The 24,975-nt window shown below is 30.2% G+C and overlaps 1 protein-coding gene across 1 annotated transcript; it reads right to left on the reverse strand.

The window, feature by feature from the left end:
* Positions 1-260: 260 nt before the first annotated feature.
* LOC107638100 (AP2-like ethylene-responsive transcription factor BBM2) lies at positions 261-4,816 on the reverse strand. The gene is made up of 9 exons (XM_088484048.1): positions 4,489-4,816; positions 3,728-4,400; positions 3,553-3,635; positions 3,264-3,272; positions 3,045-3,133; positions 2,484-2,557; positions 2,333-2,383; positions 2,013-2,089; positions 261-1,343 (listed from the first exon to the last, which is right to left on the reverse strand). The coding sequence occupies exons 1-9, from the start codon at positions 4,733-4,735 to the stop codon at positions 442-444; spliced, it is 2,205 nt and encodes a 734-aa protein (XP_088340174.1). The 5' UTR covers positions 4,736-4,816; the 3' UTR covers positions 261-441.
* Between the last annotated feature and the right edge of the window lie 20,159 nt (positions 4,817-24,975).

Genomic DNA, 24,975 nt, shown 5'->3' on the forward strand with positions numbered 1-24,975 from the left:
ATCCGCGTGTTTATATATGTTATGTCATGTTATATATTATCATATTCTATATCTATGTTAGTGTCATACATAATATGACAAAGAAAATTATTCCTCCTTAAATTTGTATTATCCTTGTTATTCATTCCAAAGGGAAAAATAAATACAAAAAATTACAATAATTAAACTACCCAATAAATATATACCCATATTTTCTCAAAGTTAGTAGTTCCCAAAATTCATATAGCATCTTTGATATATATAAATGAAATACTATCTTCCTTCTTCAATCACTAATTAAGTAATGATTTCATATTAGATGAATAAAGAAGAATAGAATTAGGCCAAAAAGGACTAGGAAATTAGTGAGTAAATGTATGTATACATCATATACTTTTTTTTTTTTCGATCTTGGCTATGACTCAGAAGTTCTAATAAACTATTCTTCATGCATTCATTCATTCATTCATGCAATAATGTGAATGGTGGAGCCCCATGGCAGAGACCCCTTGATGCTGCAAGAGTGGGTATTGCAGTTGGAACCCAATTGTTGGAACCACCACCATGATGATGATGATGATCATATGGGCTACCCTTAACTACTACAGCTCCATTATTGTTATGATCCATTGCTGATGATTGTTGCTGATAATACAGATGCCTTCCATGTGTTTGATTATATGCCTCACTGCCAAAAACACTTTCATAGCCAAGTCCCTTGATTTCATTGTTATCATTGCCAATAACAGCACCCATTGGAAACACATAACCATTGACATCACCACCACCACCACCACCCCCACCATAAACCACAGAGCTTGATCCAGAGCTGTTATTGTTATCCATGGAAGCAGAATGATCCAATGTCATGATACCATGCTGAAAGAAATTGTGGGTACTACCCCCTAGTTGCAAAGGATGAATCTCTTGATGAAAATTGTGAGACACATTGTTTTGATCAGAAGAATCTTGCTCTTGCTTGCACCAGAACCTTTGTGATGATGATGATGATGATCCATAGTTAGCAGGGTAGTGTTGGAATGCAAGGGAAGCAGGCCAACCACCATGATGGGTGGCGGCCGCCGCAGTTACAAAGTTGTTGATTCCATCAGTTAGAGAATGAGAATTGATGTTGTTGCTGTGATCTTCTTGGTGTTGTCTTTGGTGAACACTATTGTCTACATTAATTAGGTCTCCATTGTCCATGTCCTTCAACCTCTTGGCGGCGCCACCAATGGGCAAGGTGCTGCTCTCTAGTATGCTCTTCACATCGTATCTGTTCATGTCGAAGTTTGTAACTGCATTCAAACCTCGGAACTTTATGGCTGCTATGTCATATGCTTCTGCTGCCTCTTCCTGAGTGCCTGCAAAAAACCAACATGTTAAGAGAATTGAAGTAACATAAGACATATAAAAAATTAAGTATCTACGTTTGAAATAAGTAGAAATGATTATAGAAATATTCTAAAGTTAATTGGAACATCCGTCCCAAGAATAAAACAAACACTAGAATTTTTATATGTATGTAAATCTTCTAGAATGAATGAATCAAAGAAAAACATTTAGCTTGTATAGAAAAGAAATCATTAGAAAAAGTATAAGTAATTAATTTTTATTTAGAAAATACTAAATTTTATATTTTTAAAATTTTCATTCTTTTAAAAATTTATAATTTAAAATAAACATTTTTTTAAAAAGATTAATATTTACTAAAAATATTAACTACCTAATATTATTTAAAATATTAGTCACAAGTTTTATTTTAACCATCAATTATTGCTTTCATTGATTGTATATATAGGTGTACCTAATGAGTCATAATATTTTAGGAGGTGATATAATTCAACGCAATTGAAAGTGAGACACACAGAATTTGTATAATCATGCATGGTTCTTTTTCTTGTTTTAGTTACTTGGAGGTTTCTTTGCCCATAATTAAAAAATATGGTTGGCATGTGCTAGTGAATTATCATACATGCATAGAATAGAGAATAGAAGTGGAATAGAATAGCTAGATGCCTAAATTTACTTACTAAAAGTTCCTAGATAAAGATCTTTGTTGCCTGCAACTCTTCCAATCCGAGCTTGCCATCTACCATGTTGATGATGCCTACATTCATATTTTAAAATATAATAATGAACTCTCTACTAATAACACTGTGATATTTGGATAAGAGCAAGCCTTAACACAGTTTGGGGTAGACAAAAAAGAATACCATTAATTCTTTATATTTTAATACTTCACATATCAATTAAGTTCACTACATTAACAAATTTTAATTATGCCGGTTATTATAAATTACATTATACATTATTGCATAGATATATTTTAGATTCTAATAATCAAATGTACCTTGTTACTCCACGATAAATGGATGCACCACGGGAAAATCCACTACTCTTCCTACGGTACAAAATATTATTTATATATAATTCATTATTCATATTTTTGAATAAAATTAATCAATAACAATAAGGATATATACAATTACAAATACACATACCTTCTCAATGACGCAACATACTCTTGCCTTGTCATGTGCTTCATTTCTTCTAATTCTTTTTCATATTGACTAATCTGAAGTTATTATCAAAATTATATTCCAACAAAAATAAAATATAAGAAATATATAAATTATATTGCAACATACACAAAACTGTTGTACTTCTATATATTTACGTTCTTAACAAATATTTGATAATTAAATAAATAGTGTAAAATGAATATTCGTTTTCCTTGATTACCAATTATATATACGGTAACATAGTTAGCTTGATAAGACAAATAATCTAAATTAGTTTCTTCGATGAGCAAACAAAACCCATCAAAAGAGGAAACTTTTTTCAATATTGCACATTGACACAAATATAGAAAGTGCCCTCTATCTAGTAGTGGATAATAGCTTATATGTTCACAACATTGTTGCATGTTAATCCCAATGCCAATAATGTTTGTTGCCTATAGAGCTTTATTCAACACAAACCCTTAATTGAGGGTAATACTATACAAGGCAGTTAAGAAGAGAATTAACATAAAAAAATGTGCAAAAGAAAATTAAACTTACCGGAAAATTTGTTGTTGTTGTGGTTCCCCAGTATTTTAGGGCTGCTAAATCATAGGCTCTAGCTGCTTTTTCTTCTTTGTCATAACCTCCTGCAAATAAGCATCAACAAATTAATATTTAACTCAAACAGAAAACATGGCATAATTCATTTAAAAAACAAAAAAAAGAAGGGGGGAGGGGGGGGGGGGGCTTTAATTTTATTTAATTTTTTCTACTCACCCAGGTAAACTGCAAAAACCATCAATGTTGATGAAGATCATACACCATTGGAGTGGAGAGGGTAATATACAAAGATGAAGAACACACAAGTTAATATAATATTTCATAAATGAATAAATAAATGTTAGTTGTTTTTTTTTTTAAAGGACAAAGAGCACAAACTAAATAAATAAAAATATTGATAAGGTCCATGAAGAGATTTGGGAAAATGAAATTAGCAGCATAATTAAAAATAAAAATAAAAAAAAGAAAGGAATGGTGGGTGATGGTAGCTGATGATGTTACATACCTTGCCTCCCTTTGCGAGTCTGTCCCTCTCTTCTACAACTATTATCCCACAAATGAGCTTCATATCTCCCTGTCCACCTATGCCTATTTAATTTATTTTATCAAAAAATCAAAACCCTAATCTCCCAATAATAATAATAATGTTAATTAGAAGAAAAAAAAAAAAAAAGAAAGACCTTGTTACACCACGGTAAATGGAAGTTCTTTGTCCAAAAGTGTCAATGGATTTTTTGGTCACATTGTTATTCTCAACAATACTTCCATTTTCAACTGCTCCCGTTGATGAAGACCCTCCTGCTACTACTACTATCTGCTTGTTGTTGTTGCTGCTGTTTATTTCCGACGAAGAATAACTGTCTCCGCCTCCTCCTCCGGCACCGGCACCGGCAACACTAACATTATTATTATTAGTAGGTGGTAATAGTGGGAGAGATTGTGAGCCAGTACTCATAGAAAGCGACAATGTTTGAGTTGTTGGTGCAGTAGTGTTATTTGAAGATGCAATCATGGTTTCTTTGTTTTCTGATGAGTGATGATGATGATGAAGTGGTTGGTTCCTCAGCCATGTTTTTATCATTGACAACCCTATTGAGTTTGTGCTTCCACCGCCGCCGCCGGCGGAGCCTTCTCCTCCTCCTGCTGTAACTTCCGGCTGAGAGCAGTTTTGGAAGAGGTAGTCTCCTGATGAGTTGGCACCGTAATCATGATGATGATCGGCGAAGGAGTGTCCACCGAGGAAGTTCTCGAGCTTGGGTTGTTGGTGGTGGTGGTTGTTGTCGACATTGTTATTGTTGTTGCATGAAGTTTCCAATAGCAGGTTTTGGTTGATGTAGTTATTCTCCTTCCAATCTATGATGATAAAGGAAAATTAAAATAAAGAAAAAAAGAAATTTGTAATAATAATAGAGAAATTAAAGGAGAAAACAAATGATCAAACCTTGATGAGTAGAAAGATGATGATGATTGTTGAAGGGTTCTTGATATATGGGAAAAGGAGGGAGGTTGAGAGTAGTAGCGGCATGAGTGGAAGGAGTGAGATCGAAGCAGTTTCCATCATCAGCAGCAGTTACATCATCTTGTGCAGTGGGATTGAATAGCCCAAAACGAGTTTGATGATGATGAGTAGTAGTAGTGTGTTGTTCTTGAGGGGAGAGAGAGAAACCCAGCAAGTTCATTGAAGCCATAGAAAAAGAAGAAGAAGAAAGGTTAAATTACTACTCGTGAAGAAGAAGGAGAAGAAGAAAAGAGTGCAGAAAATGAGAAGAGTTGAGATGAAACAGCATTTATACACATATTATTCTTTGTTCCCCCTTCTCTATATATCTGAATATAGTCATAGAGTCATAGATACTTTCATATTAATTAATATTATCGATAAATGCAACAACAAAATTAATTTTTATACAAGAAATTGATTGTAACCTATTTTTCAATTTTTCTATTTACAATGTTATCTAAATATAAAAATATGATTGGACAAAGTTGTAAAATTTTTCACACTATTAATATATTAAAATTAAATTTATAAAAAATAATAATTTATATCAATAATACAAAAATTTTAAATAGAGCAATTTTGTCATTTGATAATATCTTTTTTTATTATAATATAATATTTTTGAAGTACAGACTCGTAAATAATTTGTCTTTATATAAAATTAATAATTAAAAATTATTAAATAATTTAATAACTTTAATTAGATTGATATTTAATAATTTTTAATTATCAATTTCATATTTTAAATGCCTAAATTTTTGTTATTTTTCTAATATTTTTATACTTGTATTTCATGTTTTTGATGTGCTAGGTGCAGATACATGAATTAATGAATATTATAGTAATGAATATGGGGCTCTTCTCATTCTAGGGCACACTATTGGGGATCTTTTCAAATCACATACACACACCAAAATCAATGAAAAGAAGAAGGATTGATGATAATGATGATGACCATTTCGTAATTAATGCTCAACTGATGGAGTTCAAACACGCTTTCTACTCTGATCTTTTCATCAAAATAAGTAAATAATATCAATTAATCCTTTCGACTTAAATTTACACTTTAGTTTTCATCCAACAGTGTCAACAACAACTCTTATTTTACTAGATAAAATCCATCGGTTACATAAATTAAATAATATTATTAAATTTTATTATATATTATATTTATAAAAAAACTATTTATATGTAAATCTAATTTGATTATTTTATAAATAATTTTTTTAAATTTTTTTTACCATTCACCTTTTATTTATCTTTTATTTCATCTACTTTTTTTTACTGAGAGTTTATTAATAATTATTTCATTAAACTATATTTGATGCTATAAAATTTTTTTCGTTAAAGTACTTTAAGGATATTTACTAATAATTCAAAAGTAATTAAGTTGAGTCTTACTAATAACAAATAAAAAATTTGAATAAGAAAGGCATATATAGGGCCGGCAATTCATACCCTATTCGCGGGTACCTAACCCGATTCAATCCGTTTGATAGGGTAGGATATGGTCTGGGTATGTCTGCGGGTAGAGTAGGGTATAGATTTAGGGTGTAACCTACTCTACCCTACTCGCACCTCATATATAACACATATTTTATAAAAATTAGGTATATAGTGAAGGAAGTGAGAGTTGAAACTACAATCTCCCTTATATAATGACTTATAATAAGTGAATAACCACTAAAATTAGTTAGTTAATTTAGTAATTTAGGGCAGTAGTTTTTTATTTTTTATGTTATTAATATGTATAAAATTTGAAATGATTGAATTTTATATTTACTTTAAAAAAAATTGATATTTATGCAGGTAGAGTAGGGTAGGGTAGAGTTTAGAATTTTAGGGTGCGAGTAGGGTTAGGATTGAGAGATTCTCAACCCGCAGATAAAGTAGGATAGAGTTTTAATAAAATTTTCAACTCGTGGATAGAGTTTGTTAAAGTAGTATCCTACCCATTACCAGTCCTAAGCATATATATATTACTTATAAAAATTTTTAAATTGTTTCTGCATTGGAAAAACAAAGATATCTATCAATTTCATCTTCTTAGTCAATGCTCTTAATCAAGATAGTTTAATCTAAACTCAATTATCTTTACAACAGAAAAATAAGCTTATTTTAACAAAAAAAATGACAATAAATATTTGAATTCCATAAACACTTTCTAGCTACTTTTGAATTTTAATGTGTGTTAGGGCACTTGATCATCTACAAAACAAAACCTAATATAAATAATTTCAATGAAAGCATTTATAGTCTTATTTATTCATTGTAAATAATGTTTCAAAATAATTTCAAAACAACACAAACGCATCCAAAATTTGAACGGAGTATATATTTTTAACAAAAATATTATTTGTATATTAAAATTAATCAATATATTTGTGTATAAATATATGTATATATAGTTTAATTTATTTTCAATGTATATTTATATTTTAACATATATTTTATACTAGTAATTAATTTTAATGACTGATTTTAATATACACATAGAATTATTCTATTTTAAAAGAATAATACTAAAAAATCAATATTATAATGGTCAATTTCAACCAATACACATAGCATTATCGATGCAATATTTACTCTTAAAACTTTTTATTTTAAAATTCTACTTAAAACCAAATCCACCGTTTTTTTTTAGGGGAATGAAGAGTGTATTCGTCTAAAGTTCAGTTTAGTAAACAATTTAATTAAAAAAAAATTAAAAAAAACAGTTTAAACAATAAATATTTACATTAAAAATAATTTATAAATAAGTTATTTTGTATTTATTTTTTTAATTTTAAAAATATTTTTTTTTAATGATAAAAAAAATTTTATTGTAAAAATGTTATTTTTTAATTTTTTATAAGTATTTAAATAATTTTTTAAAAAATTATAATTTAAATTTAAAAATTATGCTAAATATTAATATTATATCTTTTTAAAAGTTAAAAATTAAAAAAAAATACTTATAAACTATAAAAACTGGCCAAAGTTATAACTTTTAAGTAAAGGTGTGTATATGTCATGAGTCATATCTCTCTCAAGTATATGCTTTTGTTTTTCCTTAATTTTTCCTGAAATAAATCCTCTAATTATATTCTATTCTATTCACACATCAAATACATCATTCACTTTTTCTTAAAAGAAAGTGAAAAGTTACAAAATTATTCTTCAATTCCCATAAAAATGAGTGAGCTTTATTTATATATATCCAAGTTTTTTGTGCATATCCAAAAAAAGCCACAACGACAAACCAATCAGTTGATATATTTCGATAGACACATTTGAAACTATATTATTTATATAATTTTTGCTTACAAAGATAATCTGATCTCTACTATTATATATTTTAATTAATTTGTATGCATAAAATACGTGCGAGTTCTAAGTATATTCTAGTATTTCTCAAACTGTATTTTTGTACAGACACTGATCTAATTATTGTGCATGTGCATGATATCTACGGTATGTGCCAGTTGTGTGCAGAATCTAATCCTATTAAAAACAAAAAATAAAAAACAATGCATAACAATATTCTTGTAAGAAATATAAATAAATATCACATTATTAGAAAACCATGAAAGTGACCGATTTACTTAGCACCCTGAAGCATGAAACATTATTGAAATGTTATATTATGATCTTATAAACCAGACAAGTAGCTAGTTATTATCCACTACTAGTTTAATCTGTCGGTAATGCTAATCCTTTTTTTTTTTTTAGATGAATTAAGCCAATATATATAACTACACTGCTTACTTCATCTCTTTCCTTCCAAGAATATTTACCAGTTATTTTTATAGAGTAATTCATGCATCCAGACCTATCTACTTAAATAATGTTAAAATTTGGACTTCAAATCCCTGAATTATACTTTATACTTTTGTTAATCGTCACATTAAATAATTACCACATGCTGCAAAATCGTTTATAGCAAAATATTTTTATATCATATATATTAGCAGAATAATATTTTTATAATATATTTTTTTTAAGTTTTTTTTTTACTAATAATCATTGTTATTTTTCATTTTTTAACTTTATTAAATGCCTTTTTAATACAAGATTTCAAGTTATCAAATAATTATTATTTAACAAAATATTATTTATATATTAAAATTAAAAATTATTAAAATTAATTATTATATATTTATATATAAATATATATAATTTAATTTATTTTTAATATGTGTTTTATATTTTAATATATATTTTAAATATGTGTATAGATTATTTTATTGGTGTTTTCTTGGCTGTAAACACCTGTAGTAGGGTGAAGATTGAAAATAATAATATATAAAATTTTGCTGACAGATTTATATAGCGTGACAAAAAATACACACGCAGCCCCTCTCCTGAGCCATTTACAATTGAAGCCCACTTGGACATTAGTCACCTCATGTCAGATGCTATTATCACAATTCCGATAAAAATAACCCTCTCTCTTCACTTTTCCATTAATAGTTACTGTGAGATATTATTAGTAGTGAAATTTGTATTTTATTTAATAGATATATATAAAAATGTAAATTAATAAAATATCTGACGAATGCTTTGTATGTTGAAATTTTCGCACATTACATGTATATGTATGATGTATACATAGTTACATACTTTGAGAGGCAGATTTGTAAGTGTTATGATAATAATGGATCTGCTCCCATCCCCCGCTACAAACGGGAGTGTCTCTTTCTTTTTGGAACTTTTCTTGCATGTTATGGGAACACACTAAGCTAAGTAAGATACTCTCTCTCTCTCTCTCTCTCTCTCTCTCTCTCTCTCTCTCTCTCTCTCTCTCTCTCTCTCTCTCTCTCTATATATATATATATATATATATATATATATATATCTATGTATACAGGTACGGATCCAGAAATATTACTATAGGGCAATAATATATATGATATTAAAAATTATAAAAAAATTATATAATATAAGATGTATTATAAAAATATATTGATAAAGAATATACTTTAAAGTACAAAAAATGCATGTACTTTTTACTAACGAAGTGATCGATTTTTCGTATCATAAAATTTATCGATAATAGAATATGTGTCAAAATTTTCAGCAATTTTCTTTTTAATATAATTAAAAGACAATTAGCAAAAAAATCATCTTTCATCTTGTTTTTGAGTTATTATTCACAATATTCATAGTTGAAAAAAATCTCTCAGTTGTAACAGTTGAAACAGCAAGAATTAATACCAAATGAATTAAGATGGACGATCACAAGAAGAAAAAGAATCCACTTTATGGGATTTGAAAAATTTTATTTAATTAAAAAATATTAGTAATAATATCTTTTTCATATTTTTTTAATATTGTTACTTGTTTTTTAGATATTAGAAATCATTAATATTTAGGTTATACTAAACTTTTATTTATACTAGACTAAATACTAAATACATTTTTTAAAAAATAAATCATACTTAATAACTTATTACTATTAATTTTTTTTAAAAAGGTTGGGGAGCCGAGGCCTCCACTCATCCCCGTAAATCCGTCCCTATATATATATGTGGCCTGTATTATTTCATCAATTTTTTAATTAGATTTTATATTTTTTAATTAAATTCTTATATTATTTTTAATTTTGTATTAGACCATTTTCATGTTAAAAACTGTTAAAATTAATAGAATATTTTTTCAAAAATACATGCAGCAAAAAATCTAGTTAATTTTTTAATTATGAATATCTTCAATTTGCGAAAAAATATTCAGTTAATTCTAATATTATTTAGACTAAGAAGGACCTAATTACAAAATAAAAAATAATGTAAAAAATTTAATAAAAAATATAAAAAACTAACTAAAAATTTGGTAAAACTATATAGACTAACAGAGTAAATAAACCTAAACTAAACTATATAATAACTTTTATCTACTATTTTTCATGTATTTTGATATAAAAATATTAATTTATGAATTTATAACACATATTTTAACTCATAATTTTGTACTTTATCTAAAAAATATAAAAATTAATTTTTAGTTAGTCAATATTATTAGTTAGTTTTATTATTTAGATTTACGATGTACTCATTTAAACTTTAAGGAATTGTGATTTAAAATATTAAATTTAAAATAAATAAAATAATTTTTTAAAAATTGACTTGTATTGACAAAAAAAAATTGGTACATATAGACAAGGAAATGAATAAGATGTTATATTTTGCACAGCCGCAAACCAATGCAAATAATTATTCATGTAAGACAGCATACTTTGTTTTCTTCTTTGCTTCAAAATGGTTTCGTTTTCAAAGTTTAGGAATAATACTGTGTACACCTATACATATACATATGATTGCTTTTCTATGAAACATAAAGCTAAGGAATAGATAGTAGAAGCTCAAAAAGAAAAGAAATAAAAATAGAGCATAATTATTGTAAATATAGAAATTCGAGATATGCATATATATCATAGGAGGAGGAGTACTAGTAGTGTGGATTTTTCACGTTGCACCCCTATGAGAGGACAACCACCCTTGTCTTGCGGGTTATATTATTTCATTCTCCAAAAAAAAAAAAAAAACCTTGTGGAGAGACAAATTCAATGAAGGAAATTGGATTAATTTTTTCCATGTGGATGTGTGAACAAAACTACAAAAAATTTAGGGTTTTGCTAATAGTAAATAATTTATCATATTTAATAACTTCATAATATATAAACTATACATGTATTTATAATAAAAAATATTAGAAGATTAGTATAATTTATTATTTTTTGTCGGCATTTAGTTAGCAATTTTAAAAATGTAGATTAAAAGTATATTATTAAATTGTTAGAAAAAAAATTGGACGAAGAACTAAAATATGAATAAAAAATAATTTTTTTTAAAAGAAATTTTATATATAAATATATCGACCGATTTTAATGTGTAAATAATATTTTTTATTTTATTACGATATAAGTTTGATTACTTTAATATTGAACCCATAAAAAAAATTTTCTTGAATGAAGTCAATATCATTAACTGCCCCATATAAAAAAGTCAATTGGGTGTAAATACTATTTATTTATTTTTTCTATAGTAGCATTACCATACAAATTGAAATGATTAATTGAATCACATAAGATAGAGATCAAGGTAATTTGAAATGCAAGGTTAAATAATAAGTATGAAAAGGAAGAAAAACAGTACACAGATGGAGACACACGTACGAAGAGAATGAATACAAAAAGAAAAGTTTTAATAATAGATATGAGTTGATGACAGATAAAAGATTAATCTCGAAGAGTGGAAATTCAATACTTATAAGTTTGACTGTGAAGAAAGGAATCAAAGAATGGGTAAAACACATGGCCTTCAAACTACTTTTTCTAAGATACAAAAAATAAAGTAAGTGGATTATTAAAATCAAACTTGTTGTTCTGCCATCCCCTTTTGCCACCGTAAAAAACATGCTTAATTAATTACCTTGGTAATGTAAGTAATAGGCATGCAACTTATCTTGGACCTGCCTAATCCATTCCATCTATATTTATAGGAGCATTTATACTTTATAGACGTGTATGTGATCGTTTTCTTTAAATTAAATTAAAGACGTGTATACATTTAATTGGATTTTTTTATTTAAATTAAATAAATATAATAATTACGAAAATAAATGAATGATGACGTATTTATACGTTTATTTTGTGCATTTATTTATGCACATATCTCAGATGTTCAATATTCAATTTTAGTTCTTATACATATTTTAAATATATTTTTTCAGAATGAATTAGACTAATTTTTTTAGAAATAAAAAAAGATAGTGTGTAATTCAGTATAATAGTTAATTAATATATTTATTCTGATATAAATTTTAATTTTTTTTAAATAATAAATTAGACTCTTAAATTTGAGAAATAATAAAGTTTATAAAAAAATAAGAGTCAAATTTTATAGTGTATAAATAAAAAAAATTAATTTGTGTTGAATTTTTCAACGTAAAATAAATCGAAAAATCTAATTTGGACACTTAAAATTTTTTTAATGCTAAAATAAAAAATTGAGATTATATTTGTATATTTAAAAAAATTAAAATAAAAAAATAAATTTAACTCAAATTTATAAATTAAAAAAAAATTAAAAGTCACAATTAAATTTATGATCTATTCATACAAAAAAAAACTAAATTTTAATATTACTAAAAAATATCGCTAAGAAGACAACACCAAAATTAAAAAACAATTCCTAAAAGTCTACAAAAGCATAATTCTTCAAAGTAATTAATTATGAATTTATCAACGGATGGAAATGAAAAAAATAAGTACATAAAAATTTAAATTTTGCATGTAATAAACACACGACAAACCGACCAGATTAGCAGAAGAAGCCCTTGAATTAGACAGAAATAAAGCTAATTTTGACCTACTTCTAATAGTACCATCACCTATAATCTATGAGCATTATGATACATATAACACAAATCATGGGCCTTAACCATTTTTTATTATTTTTTCTTCTTATATGATTTCATGAGCTCATTTTACTATATGATATCCATCTTGGTGAATGTATTTTGTTTTTTTGACAAGTCTAACAATATATAGTGGCATATATAGTGTTAAACGTTCGTGAAAAAGTTTCATGAAAGTACGTAGAGTTGTGAAATGGAATGAGTTTATCTTATGAACCAATAACTAACCTTAGTGAGTTGGATCGGACTTTCTCTTTTTTTCAGTTTCTAAAGTTTTTTTTTTTATCAAAAGCCGAAAGTGTGCCAAATTGTCCTAACTGATTCTTTGACTTTTTCCCTTCACTTGTCATAGGCCACCCTAATATCGAATTAGGTTGATCACTTACAATGCGTTAATTAAAATTTTCATTTATCAATTTTAGTATTTCGTAAGAGTTTTATTTCGATACATTGACCGTACAAAAAATTTTACATTATCATCTAATTAGATTCATGAATTTAATAATTTAATAATTTTTTAATTAGTCAATTTGAAATTTTGTTATTTTTATGATATATAAAATTTTTTATGCTAATAGTAGTACATAAAAATTAATTTTTTCTAATTATAAATATGACAATATTGAAATTTAAGTTTGAAGCATTTTTTTCATTTTCTTTTAAAATATGATCTCTAATTAAAAATATTATATAGAACAATTAAGAATAAACTATTAAAATAGTACTCTCGAAAACTTTACAATGCTGATAAAAATAATCCCAAAAGATATTAATTAATGACAAATAAATTTTCAAAAGATTTAAAAATACGATAAAATAGAATTAAATATTAAATATATATTAACAAAAAAAATTTTTATATCATATTTTGATATAATTTTTTGCAAGCATCATTAGAAAAATAAGATATTTTCATTCTAAAAAATTGATAATTTTATATAAGTTATTTTTTTTAAAAAAAATATTGTGAATAACCAAATTTAAAAAAAATAAAAAGAAAAATCTATAGATCAACTATTGTTTTGAATTTTTTCATACACCTTCAGAATATTTATTCAAATGTTGCTATAAAAATTCAAATGAAGTGGATAAGTCATTTGCTAAATACAAAGTTTTGTCGCTTATAAAAAACACAATATTTATTGATTATTTTTGTTGTATTTTCAAATCATTTATAAACTATTTTATCGATAACATCTTTTTGAGATTTTTTTATTGGTGCCTGAATCTTTGGAGTACTAAATTAGTAATTAACTCGAATAATTAATTTTGTTTTTTGCGTTCATTGGGTTAGACTTTTTTTTTTGGACAGTGCCAAGGCCCACCAAGGGCCCAAAGCACAATAATTGGATGGACTCCCCAAGACCCACCCAACCCAGAAATCAAACTCTATCAGATCCCTTGTGCACCATTCTTCCTAAGGTTGCCAACGAAGCCAAACCCTCTCCACTATCATCTCCCACTTGCAGACGCCTGAATCCCGTTCCAGATCAGTGCAACATCGCCGTAGGGACTAAGACATTTGCGCGCTATGAGGTTCAGTTCAGATCTCAGAGATTCCACTTCCAAATCGACAGTTTGAGAGCTAAGTGGCTTCATGTATAACCACCAATACACATGTCTTGTTGGAAGCCATCATTAGTTGAATAGAAACCATAAACCAGAGCTAGGTAAGAAGTGAAGCGTCAGAAAGCTCTTGTTGGGCTCGAGAATGTTGTCCTATGTTTTATCATGGTACTGATTAAGCTTCCCTTCCCTTTCTCTCTTTTTTTTATAGGGGTTGGGACCGGAATTGTACTTCATTTGGCACCCCGGACCACATCCTTCCAATTACATACCTTCCCTTCAGATTAGTTGTCGGAAGATGCACCCGCCACAGCCCTCCAACTACCAAGTCACATGAAAACCGTAGATCAAGGTAAAGAAGCTCACCGTAGCTAGTTCTTTCGGCAATGCAGCAACTCCAATCTCTGCGTTAGCTGTTAGCACTTACTCCTGGAGCATTGAGATATCCACCAGAGCAGCCTCAACCCCCTGTCTTCCCAAAAAGCTCCTGCCTTCAGTCAAGAATTGTTTCCCAACCTTGAGACGGCCAAATTATCCTTGCGGAGGACGTTCCTGATGGAAATTGGCTTATGCACGACCCAATTTTGGTGGAGAGTTCCCTGATGTGTGAGTCTCGCCACTTCATGCGCTAATGAGTTTGCTTCTCTGGGCACCCAGGTAAAACAACAACTTGGAATGCCTCTTGCTAAATGTCGAATATTATCTAATACAACTTGAATTTCTGCAATTGATGCATGTGACTTTAGTGCTTGAATGAGAATCTGATTGTCTGATTCTACGATAACCTTCTGCATTAGAAAATTCTGTGACATAATTAACGCTGCCCTAACCGCTAATGCTTTCGCAGCCAATGGCTAGGCCGCAACTATGGTGGAGTTAATTCCTAAGAGGAGGGTTCCATTATGATCTCTGAATACTGCAATGGTAGCACCCACAGACTGAGCTCCAATGAAAGCTGCATCAACGTTGCATTTGATCCAACCTTGCAGCGGCGGTTCTCCAGGTAACCCTACTGCCTAATCTTGTTACAGTAGTTACATGCTTTACTGGTTCTTCTATTATTTTCGCAAATTCTAGCTCCATTAATTTAGCCTTGTGAATCACCATTATAGGATTAGGATTGATCTTTTGATATATTGCTAGATTTCTCGCTTTCCACACCTCCCAAACTAGAAACCCAACCTTACTGCTGCAAAGATCATAATTAGCCCTTACATTCAGCCTCATTTTTCTTAGAAGTTCCATCATCCACTTTCCAAAAGAAGAAACTGTTAGGGCCGTAGGACAGCATTGAATTTGTGCTCCAAACCAAGCCGCTCTAGTCCAGGGACATAGTAGCAATGCATGCTCAATGGTCTCTGGTTCCTGCAAACAAATAGGGCACATAGGGGTATTAGTGATTCTTTTATCAAAAAGATTTCCAAAGACAGGAAGAATGTTATGCGAAGCCCGCCATAAAAAGGTTTTGATTTTTTGAGGAACTCTTAAATTCCAGATCTCATGCCATAAGAATTTTAAGTCTACACTGGTGGATGGATTATTGTTCTGTAGGCTCCTTTCATTCCGAGCAACATGATATCTCGTTTTGATGGTGTAAATGCCATCCGATCTGAAAGGCCAACAAAACCTATCCTCCCTACCAAAAAGACTTACTGAGGTTCTAAGGATTTTATCAACTGAAGCTCCATCAAAATACAACTTTAACTTATTTATATTCCACCCCTCTCCTTGAATAATTAGATCCTTCACAAACTCAATATCAAGGTTTCTAACAGCAAGATCCTTATCTAAGTTCGTTATCCACTTATCTTCCAGAATTCTTACTCGCTCTCCGTTCCCAATCAGCCATCTACCATTTCTCAAAAGAAAATTCCTACTATGAATAATACTTTTCCACATCCAAGATGCTGCCCTTCCCACCCTAGCGTCTTTAAAGTCATCCCTTGGGAAGTAAATAGCTTTTAGCATCTGTACCCAAATCGCTTTAGGATTTTCGAAAATTCTCTATGCTTGTTTAGCTAAATGTGTTATATTCTGACAAGATAAGTCCTTAAACCCAAAACCTCCATCCTTTTTACTGGCACATAATTTCTCCCAACTCTTCCAATGAATACCTCTCTCCTTACCCGAGGACGCCTACAAAAATTTGGCAATTTTCTACTAAGCCGTTCACAAAAACCTTTAGAAAAAAGAACCACATTCATAGTGTAGGCAGGTAACGCTTAAACAATTGATTTGATGAGGACCTCCTTCCCAGCTTGATTAAGAAGTTTTTGTTTCCACCCTCCTAACTTATCCACCACTCTATCCTCGATCCAACTAAGAGCACTATTCTTAGATCTTCCCCAGTGAGCAGGGATCCCAAGATACTTACCTGGATTATCCCAAGCTGACAAGCCCAAAATCTCTTCTATTTCTACTCTAGTCCTGATAGGAATTAGGTTTCCAAACGTGATCCCAGACTTGTCCAAATTGATTCTCTGCTCTGAGACTTCGGTGTACAAATTCAAGATGGTAATGAGCTGGTAAATTTCCTCCTCATTGTCTTTTGAGAAGATTATACAGTCATCCGCAAAGAGGAGGTGTGAGATGGCTGGTGCCGTAGGGGCAATTTTAACTCCCAAGATTCTGCCCTCTTCTTTAGCCTTATCCATAAGAATGGTAAAAACCTCAGCTGCTATTATAAAAAGGTACGGTGATAGGGGATCCCCCTGCCTAAGACCCCTCCCTGGCTCAAAAGTCGTCGATAACAATCCATTAATCTTAATCTTATAACTTACTTGGCTCACACACTTCATCAACAACTTTATCCAATGCGAGTTAAACCCAAAAGTCCTCAAAGTTGCTTCTAAGAAAGACCACTCCACCCTATCATAAGCTTTGTTCATATCAATCTTAATAGCTAAGTTCCTGGAAGCATTTGTTCCTTTTCTATTTAGATCATGAAACATTTCCTGAACTATAACCAAGTTATCTTGGATCAGGCGGCCACCCATAAAAGCACTCTGGATGGGGGAAATGATCTTATCTATTATTTTCCTAAGCCTAATAACCAACATTCTAGAAATAATCTTATATATAAAGTTATAGCAACTAATCGGTCTTAGCTGATTGAGGGTTTCCAGGTGATTAATCTTAGGAGCCAAGACTATAAAGGTTTCCCCAACACTGCTTGGTAGACTACCATCATGAAAAAACCTCTTAACAACATCACAGACTTCTTTACTAATAATTGTCCAATACTTCTGATAAAAAAGACCATTGAGACCGTCGGGACCTGGCGCCTTAAGATTTCCCAGGCTGAAAGTAGCCTCTTTGATTTCCTGATCAGTAACCTTCTTCATGAGCTCCGCATTCATATCCTCAGTCACTCTAACAGAAATATGGCGAATGCAAGCAGACATATCCAAGTTCTCCGAGGCCTTAAACAGATTTTGAAAGTGCCCTACTGCTAGCTTGAGAATATCCCTTTCCCCACACACCCAATTGCTTGTAGAATCCTTTAAACTCTCTATCCGATTTCTGTCCCTTCTTTGAATGGTAGAGGCGTGAAAGAAAGATGTATTCTTGTCCCCAAATTTCAACCATTTTACCCTCGACCTCTGACTCCAATACTTCTTCTCTTGCCTCCATAATTTGGTAATCTCCAATTTCAGATTGTTAATCTCCTCTTGCCGAGACTCAGAATAATCGGCTTCCTGCAGATGTTTGAGGCAACACTTTAAATTTCCTATTTCAACATCAGCCCTCTTAAAGCTGTCTCTACTCCATTTGACCAATTCTTCCTTATAATTTTATGTTCTTCGAGTCAGATTTGTCCAAATGTCATCCCCAGTATTTGCAGCACTGCTCCATCCTCTCCTTATAACAGAGTCGCAATCAGCATGGTCCACCCAAAAAGCCTCGAACTTAAATTTTTTTCTCCTTCGTCTTCTAGGATTAACATTGAGAATTAAAGGAGTATGATCCGAACTAATAGGAGGTAAGGCTGAGAGCGTAGCATTTTGGAAAATTCTTATCTATTCCCAATTAGCAAGAACCCTATCTAGCATTTTCTTCGTGACACAACCATTCCTTGGATTACTAAACCATGTGTATTTCATCCCTTGTAGCTCCAAATCCAAGACAGCATTGTCATGAACAAAATTCCTGAAAGATTCGATCTGACTACTCGGTTTAGGGTGCAGACCTACTTTCTCATCTTATGAAATAACATCATTGAAATCCCCAATCAAAATTCTTGGCAGTGCTAAGTTATTATCTACGAAGGATAATTCCTTCCATAACTCCTTCCTTTTCTTATAATCTGGATGCCCATAAACAAAAGTAGACTCACAATCCTCATTATTACCACTACTAACTTTAGTTTTAATAAAATTATCACACCAGGCATAAACATGAACATTTACATTACTTTTCCAGAAAATACAAAGACCTCCGGATAGCCCCCGGGACTCTACACAAAACAAGTTATCAAAACATAACTTTCTCCTAACCCTATCACAACTAGCTTTAGTCTCCATAAGAAATAAAATAGACGGCCTGTGGTATTTACAAATACTTTTTAACTCATGCACTGTCGAAAGGGCCGCTATTCCTCGACAGTTCCAACTGACAACAATCATGGCTGATGGTGGGGCATGTCAAGGCTCGCCTCCTCGGCCATGTCTGTTCCAGTCTCAGATTTGTACTTCTTACCTGGTTGTTGCACACAAATTTCCTTGGAATTCTTGATCTCCTCCTCATAATCTGCATTGATGCATAATCCTCTTTTCCTTTTGAGGTTCAGATGCATTCCCAAGTTGTAAGGCAGCTCCAAGGCCCATTTGACATCATTCCTCTGCTGAGCCTTTGCAATGCAATCCTCTTCCATTTCTTGCTGATCTTCTAGTAGCTCAACAAAATACTTCTCCCTAGTTCCTACCCTCTGAAACACAGTTCTGGCACCTGCATTGATAACTCTTTTCATTTTTGGTTTTTTCCTGTAGCTCCACAACTGATCAGCAACTTGACTCGTACAATCTGTCCCCCTCCCTGTTGATTGCAGCATTCCATCTTTGAATTGATGATTCTGCTTGAACCCCTTCTTGCCAAAGAGCTCGCTCAACTCTTCTCTAATTGATAAGCACCTAATATTGTCTTTGTTACCTTTCTCTACCTGCTTGCTTGCTGTCTCTTCCTGAGTTACCGTTAGGCCAGCTAGTCCAATCTCATTCTTTGTTGTTCTCATATTAAAAGGTAGGGCCTCATTATTTTCGTACACTTGTGCACGGATCTGATTGCCCTCATCCCTTTGCCCACCATCCCAATTATCCTCTCCTGACGCTTGAAGCTTATCCTTCCCTTTCCTAGTCCTGTTTAAAAGGTCTGCTAGCCTCTCACCCGATCCTGATTGTTTGTCTTCATACAAATCACGCCTGGGTGATATACTTACTGAATCATCATTGATCCCTGGCTCTCTTTATGACTGAAATTTTGTTGCTCCAGGACACATTCAAAAGTTCTCTGAAACTCTCCCCTACCCTGTCACCCGAACACCTTGCATCTGCCCCTCTCTCCTTGGGAAGCTCCCATTCTCCAGCACTCTCCACCACCCGTTTGTTTATTCTCCGACACCACCCTGTTCTCCTCATCTTCTCTCTGCTCTACACACCTGGATGGAATAGACTTAGCTCTGTTAACCCCCAACCCCGGAGCATACCTTGGTTTCAAAGGGTCCCAACATGCTGTTGCCATTGGGTTCCTACAGTCCTTCTTATTATGACCAAGAATTTCACAGTTTAGGCAATAGCTATCCTGAATCCTTTCATACTTCAAATCAATCCACAGATCAGGAGCGTTTTCTCTAGCTAGCCAAAAACCAGTAGGTAAAGGTTTAGTGACATTCAAAGTTACCTTAACTCTCAAAAAGGTTCTTTGAAGGATGTTATTCCATCTAGGGTTTTCCATTTCCATCACAACTCCTAGTCTTTTACCAATAATTTCTGCTGATTTGGTCGTTATGTACTGAAGCGGAAGCCCATGAATTTGTACCCATAATTCCATGGTTTTGTGGTCAACATCATATACTGACTGTCTGCCATTCCATATCTGCAGGTTTACAAGATTCTCTCTGATGCTCTAAGGTCCACCTTTCCATATCTGAACACCCTTACTGGCGTCTCTGAAGCTGATCATAACCTTGTTTCTGCCCACCTCTATGATGGCCACTCCCTCCGGATTTCCCCAGATTCCCAGCAGTGTTGCTTTGCACGTGTTGAAGCTGACTTCCTTGTCAGAGATAATCTTGCCTACCATGTTCAAATTTCCTTCAATAAAGCACTCATCATATGCTGGGTTGAGGCAGACCACATCTCCCTCAATAGATAGATCCTCTGCTTGTGCCATGACAAGAAATACAAGAGTAAAGAAAGCAGAAATGTCAGATAAAAGAGAGATGAACGAAGACACTCTTAAAAGAAAGATTCTCCTGAGAAAAAACAAAGGCGGTCTATACCACTTACTAAATTATTGGGTTAGACTTTAAATATATGATCCCGAAGCTAGAGAAAAGTATGCTTAATTTGGGCTTTCACTTGGGTATTTTTGCATAATTTTAAAACAACAATGATGAATTCTCCATACCAAAAATAAACACACTACAAATGAACAACACGCCAAAAAGGGACAACACAATTTGGAAGTAAATTGCTATGCCAAAAACATACACGTATATTTGCCATGACAGAAAAAAAGAATATACTTTGGTTATAATTCTGTTCAAAAGTACATATATTCATAGTATATTTTTATCATATTTATTTCAGTTTTAAGAAAATTGTATATTATCTTAAACTAAATTCCTTAACTGATAGTATGTAAATATTAAACAAATAATTGATAATTTTAATATGACTCTTTAAACATCCTCTAATTTCTTTATTTATTGAAAAATTATTTGTTTTTATGATGTTAAATTATCTTGCTGCACTAGAGAAGATGTTTGAGAAAAAAAAAGGATAATAGTATTAATATCCACTCTTTATTATCATCAATAATTTAATTGGTACCTTTTTAAAGAAGTTAATTAGTTTGAGGTTAAAATTTTAAGGATATAATTATCATTTTAGTCAAATATTTATATAGTTATTATAAAACTACTTTAAATTATGTTAATTAATTATATTGATTAGTTTAAAGAGAAGTGTTAAGAGGTCAACAAATTTTGTGATTTGTAGTCATCAATTAATTATCATTAGTGTTTTTAATTGTGTGAAATTTCATCCAATAGTGTGAAATTATTCACTTTTTTTTTGTTGATTAAGTACTGACTATATTTTAATAAAAGTGCTGGTTATTAAAATTTCTTAATTTAAATTTTATATATATTAATTATGAATTTATCAACGGATGGAAATGAAAAAGTTAAGTATATAAAAATTAAAAATTTCCAAATAATAAACAGTTAAACACACGACAAACGGACCAGATTAGCAGAAGAAGCCCTTGAATTAGACAGAGATGAAGCTAATTTTGACCTACTTCTAATAGTACCATCACCTATAATCTATGAGTATGATACATATAACACAAATCATGGGCCTTAACCATTTTTTATTATTTTTCCTTCTTATATGATTTCATGAGCTCATTTTACTATATGGTATCCATCATGGTGAATCTATTTTGTGTTTTTGACAAGTCTAACAATATATAGTGGCATATATAGTGTTAAACATTAGTGGAAAGTTTCATGAAAGTACGTAGAGTTGTGAAATGGAATGAGTTTATCTTATGAACCAATAACCTTATCTCAACTAGTGAGTTGGATCGGACTTTTTTTTTTCTTCAGTTTCTAAAGTTAGAAAGAGAAAAAAAAAAAAAAAAAACTTATCAAAAGCCGAAAGCGTGCCAATTTATCCTGACTGATCCTTTGACTTTTTTTCCTCTTCACTTGTCATAGGCTACTCTAATATGGAATTAGGTTGATCACTATTCACTTACAACGCGTTTATTAAAAAATTTTCATTTACCAATTTTAGTATTTTGTAAGAGTTTTATTTCGAGACCGTACAAAAATTTTTACATTATCATCTAATTATATTCATGAATTTAATAATTTTTTAATTAGTTAATTTAAAATTTTGTTATTTTTATAATAGATAAATTTTTTTATACTAATAGTAGTACACAAAAATTAATTTTTTCTAACTATAAATATGATAATTGAAAATTAAGTTTGAAGCATTTTTTTCATTTTCTTTTGAAATATGATCTCTAATTAAAAATATTATATATAACAATTAAAAATAAACTATTCAAATAGTACTAGAAAAATTCACAATGCTGACAAAAATAATTTCAAAAGACATTAATTAATGATAAATAAGTCCTCAAAAAATAAAAAAATACGACAAAATAGAATTAGGTATTAAATATATATATTAACAAAAAATATTATTTAGATCACATTTTGATATAATTTTTTGCAAGTATCATTAGAAAAATAAGATATTTTCATTTTCAAAAATGGGTAAGTTTATATTAAGTGATTTTTTTTAAAAAAAATTATTGTGAATAACCAAATTTTTTTGAAAAGTAAAAAAAAAAATTGAAGATCAAATTTTGTTTTGAATTTTTTTGTACACTTTTGAAATATTTATTCAAATATTGCTACAAAAATTCAGATAAAGTTAATAAGTCATTTGCTAAATACAAAATTTTGTCACTTATAAAAAACATAATATTTATTGGTTATTTTTGAGATTTTTTATTTTAATAAATAAATTAAATGTAATATTTACGAAAATAAATATTTTTTAGAAAATTACCGATTTAAATTCTCTTGTTATATCTCGTTTACAGTGTAAACGAGATATGACACGTCAGCTTGACACGTATATATCTCGTTTACAATGTAAACGAGATACGTGCATTGTCATCTCGTTTATACTGCAAACGAAATATGGCCCGTACGCGCTTATATACAGAAGTCGTTTACAGCGGACTTCCGGGTCCAATTTCACTTTGTCAACATCTTTCTCCCCTCTTTTAACCCTTTCTGATTATATTTTTGACCCAAGCGGTGATGGCTCGCCAAGTGGGGGAATGACGGGGACATAATCAGGCTAAACGAGACGATACATTCTCTCCCTTCTGTCCCACCAAGCTTGCTCAATATCAAACTCTTCAAATTCGACAACGTCTCCACACGTTGAGTGCGAAACAATATCGGATCCTGACACTCAAATGTCACCCTATTGTCGCTATTTCTCATACGACAATTCGGATAAAGAAGCACAACTATGAATGGATTATTATTGGCCATTCAGCTTTGTTTTTGAGACAAAGAGGAGACAGAAAAAGAATATGAAATGTGTGTGAAGAATACCAAAGGTTACACATCCTTTTATAGATACTGAATTTGTCTTATATATATATATATATCTCGTTTACCGTGTAAACAAGATATACACGTGTCAGTCTGACTTTCCATATTTCGTTTACACCGTAAACAAGATATGACAAGAAAATTTAAATCGGTAAATTCTCTAAAAAATATTTATTTTCGTAAATATTACATTTATTTTATTTATTAAAATAAAAAATTTGTTATTTTTATCATATTTTAAAATTATTTATAGACTATTTTATTAATAATATTTTTTAGATATTTTTTCATCGACCTCTGAATGTTTTGAGTACTAAATTAATAATTAACTCCAATAATTAATTTTGTTTTTTGCCTTCATTGGCTTAGAATTTAAATTTTAAATATATAATCCCCAAGCTAGAGAAAAGTATGCTTAATTTGGGCTTTCACTTGGGCAGTTTTGCATAATTTTGAAACAACAATGATGACTTCTCCATACAAAAAATTAATACACTTCAAATGACCAACACCAAAAAGGGACAACACAATTTAGGAAGTGAATTGCTATGCCAAAAACATACACGTATATTTGCCATGACGGAAAAAAAGAGTATAGTTTGGTTATAATTCTGTTCAAAAGTAAATATATTATCATAGTATATTTTTATCATATTTATTTCAGTTTTAAGAAAATTGTACATTATCTTAAACTAAATTCCTTAACTAATAGTATGTAAATAACTAAATATTAAACAAATAATTGATCATTTTAATATGACTCTTTAAACATCCTCTAATTTTTTTATTTATTGAAAAATCATTTGTCTTTTAAGATGTTAAATTATCTTGCTGTACTTGAGAAGATGTTTGAGACAAAAAAGGATAATAATATTAATATTCACTCTTTATTATTATCAATAATTTAAATGATCTCTTTTTTTAAGAGATTAATTAGTTCGAGATTAAAATTCTAAGAATATAATTATCATTTTACTCAAATATTTATATAGTTATCATAAAACTACTCTAAATTATGTTAATTAATTATATTTGATTAGTTTAAATTATATATATATATATTCAATATTTTGGAATTAACACGATAAAAT

The sequence above is a fragment of the Arachis ipaensis genome, chromosome B4, assembly GCF_059453495.1.
Source record: "Arachis ipaensis isolate K30076 ecotype BB chromosome B4, ASM5945349v1, whole genome shotgun sequence".
Taxonomy (NCBI): Eukaryota; Viridiplantae; Streptophyta; class Magnoliopsida; order Fabales; family Fabaceae; genus Arachis; species Arachis ipaensis.

Bases quoted from the DNA above. Each gene is read 5' to 3' on its own strand.
- LOC107638100 (XM_088484048.1), bottom strand. From the start codon at position 4,735: ATGGCTTCAATGAACTTGCTGGGTTTCTCTCTCTCCCCTCAAGAACAA. The intron at 3,636-3,727 runs GTCTTTCTTTTT...TAAATTAAATAG, and splicing joins ATTTACCGTGGTGTAACAAG to GCATAGGTGGACAGGGAGAT. The intron at 2,090-2,332 runs GTACATTTGATT...ATATGAATGTAG, and splicing joins ATTTATCGTGGAGTAACAAG to GCATCATCAACATGGTAGAT.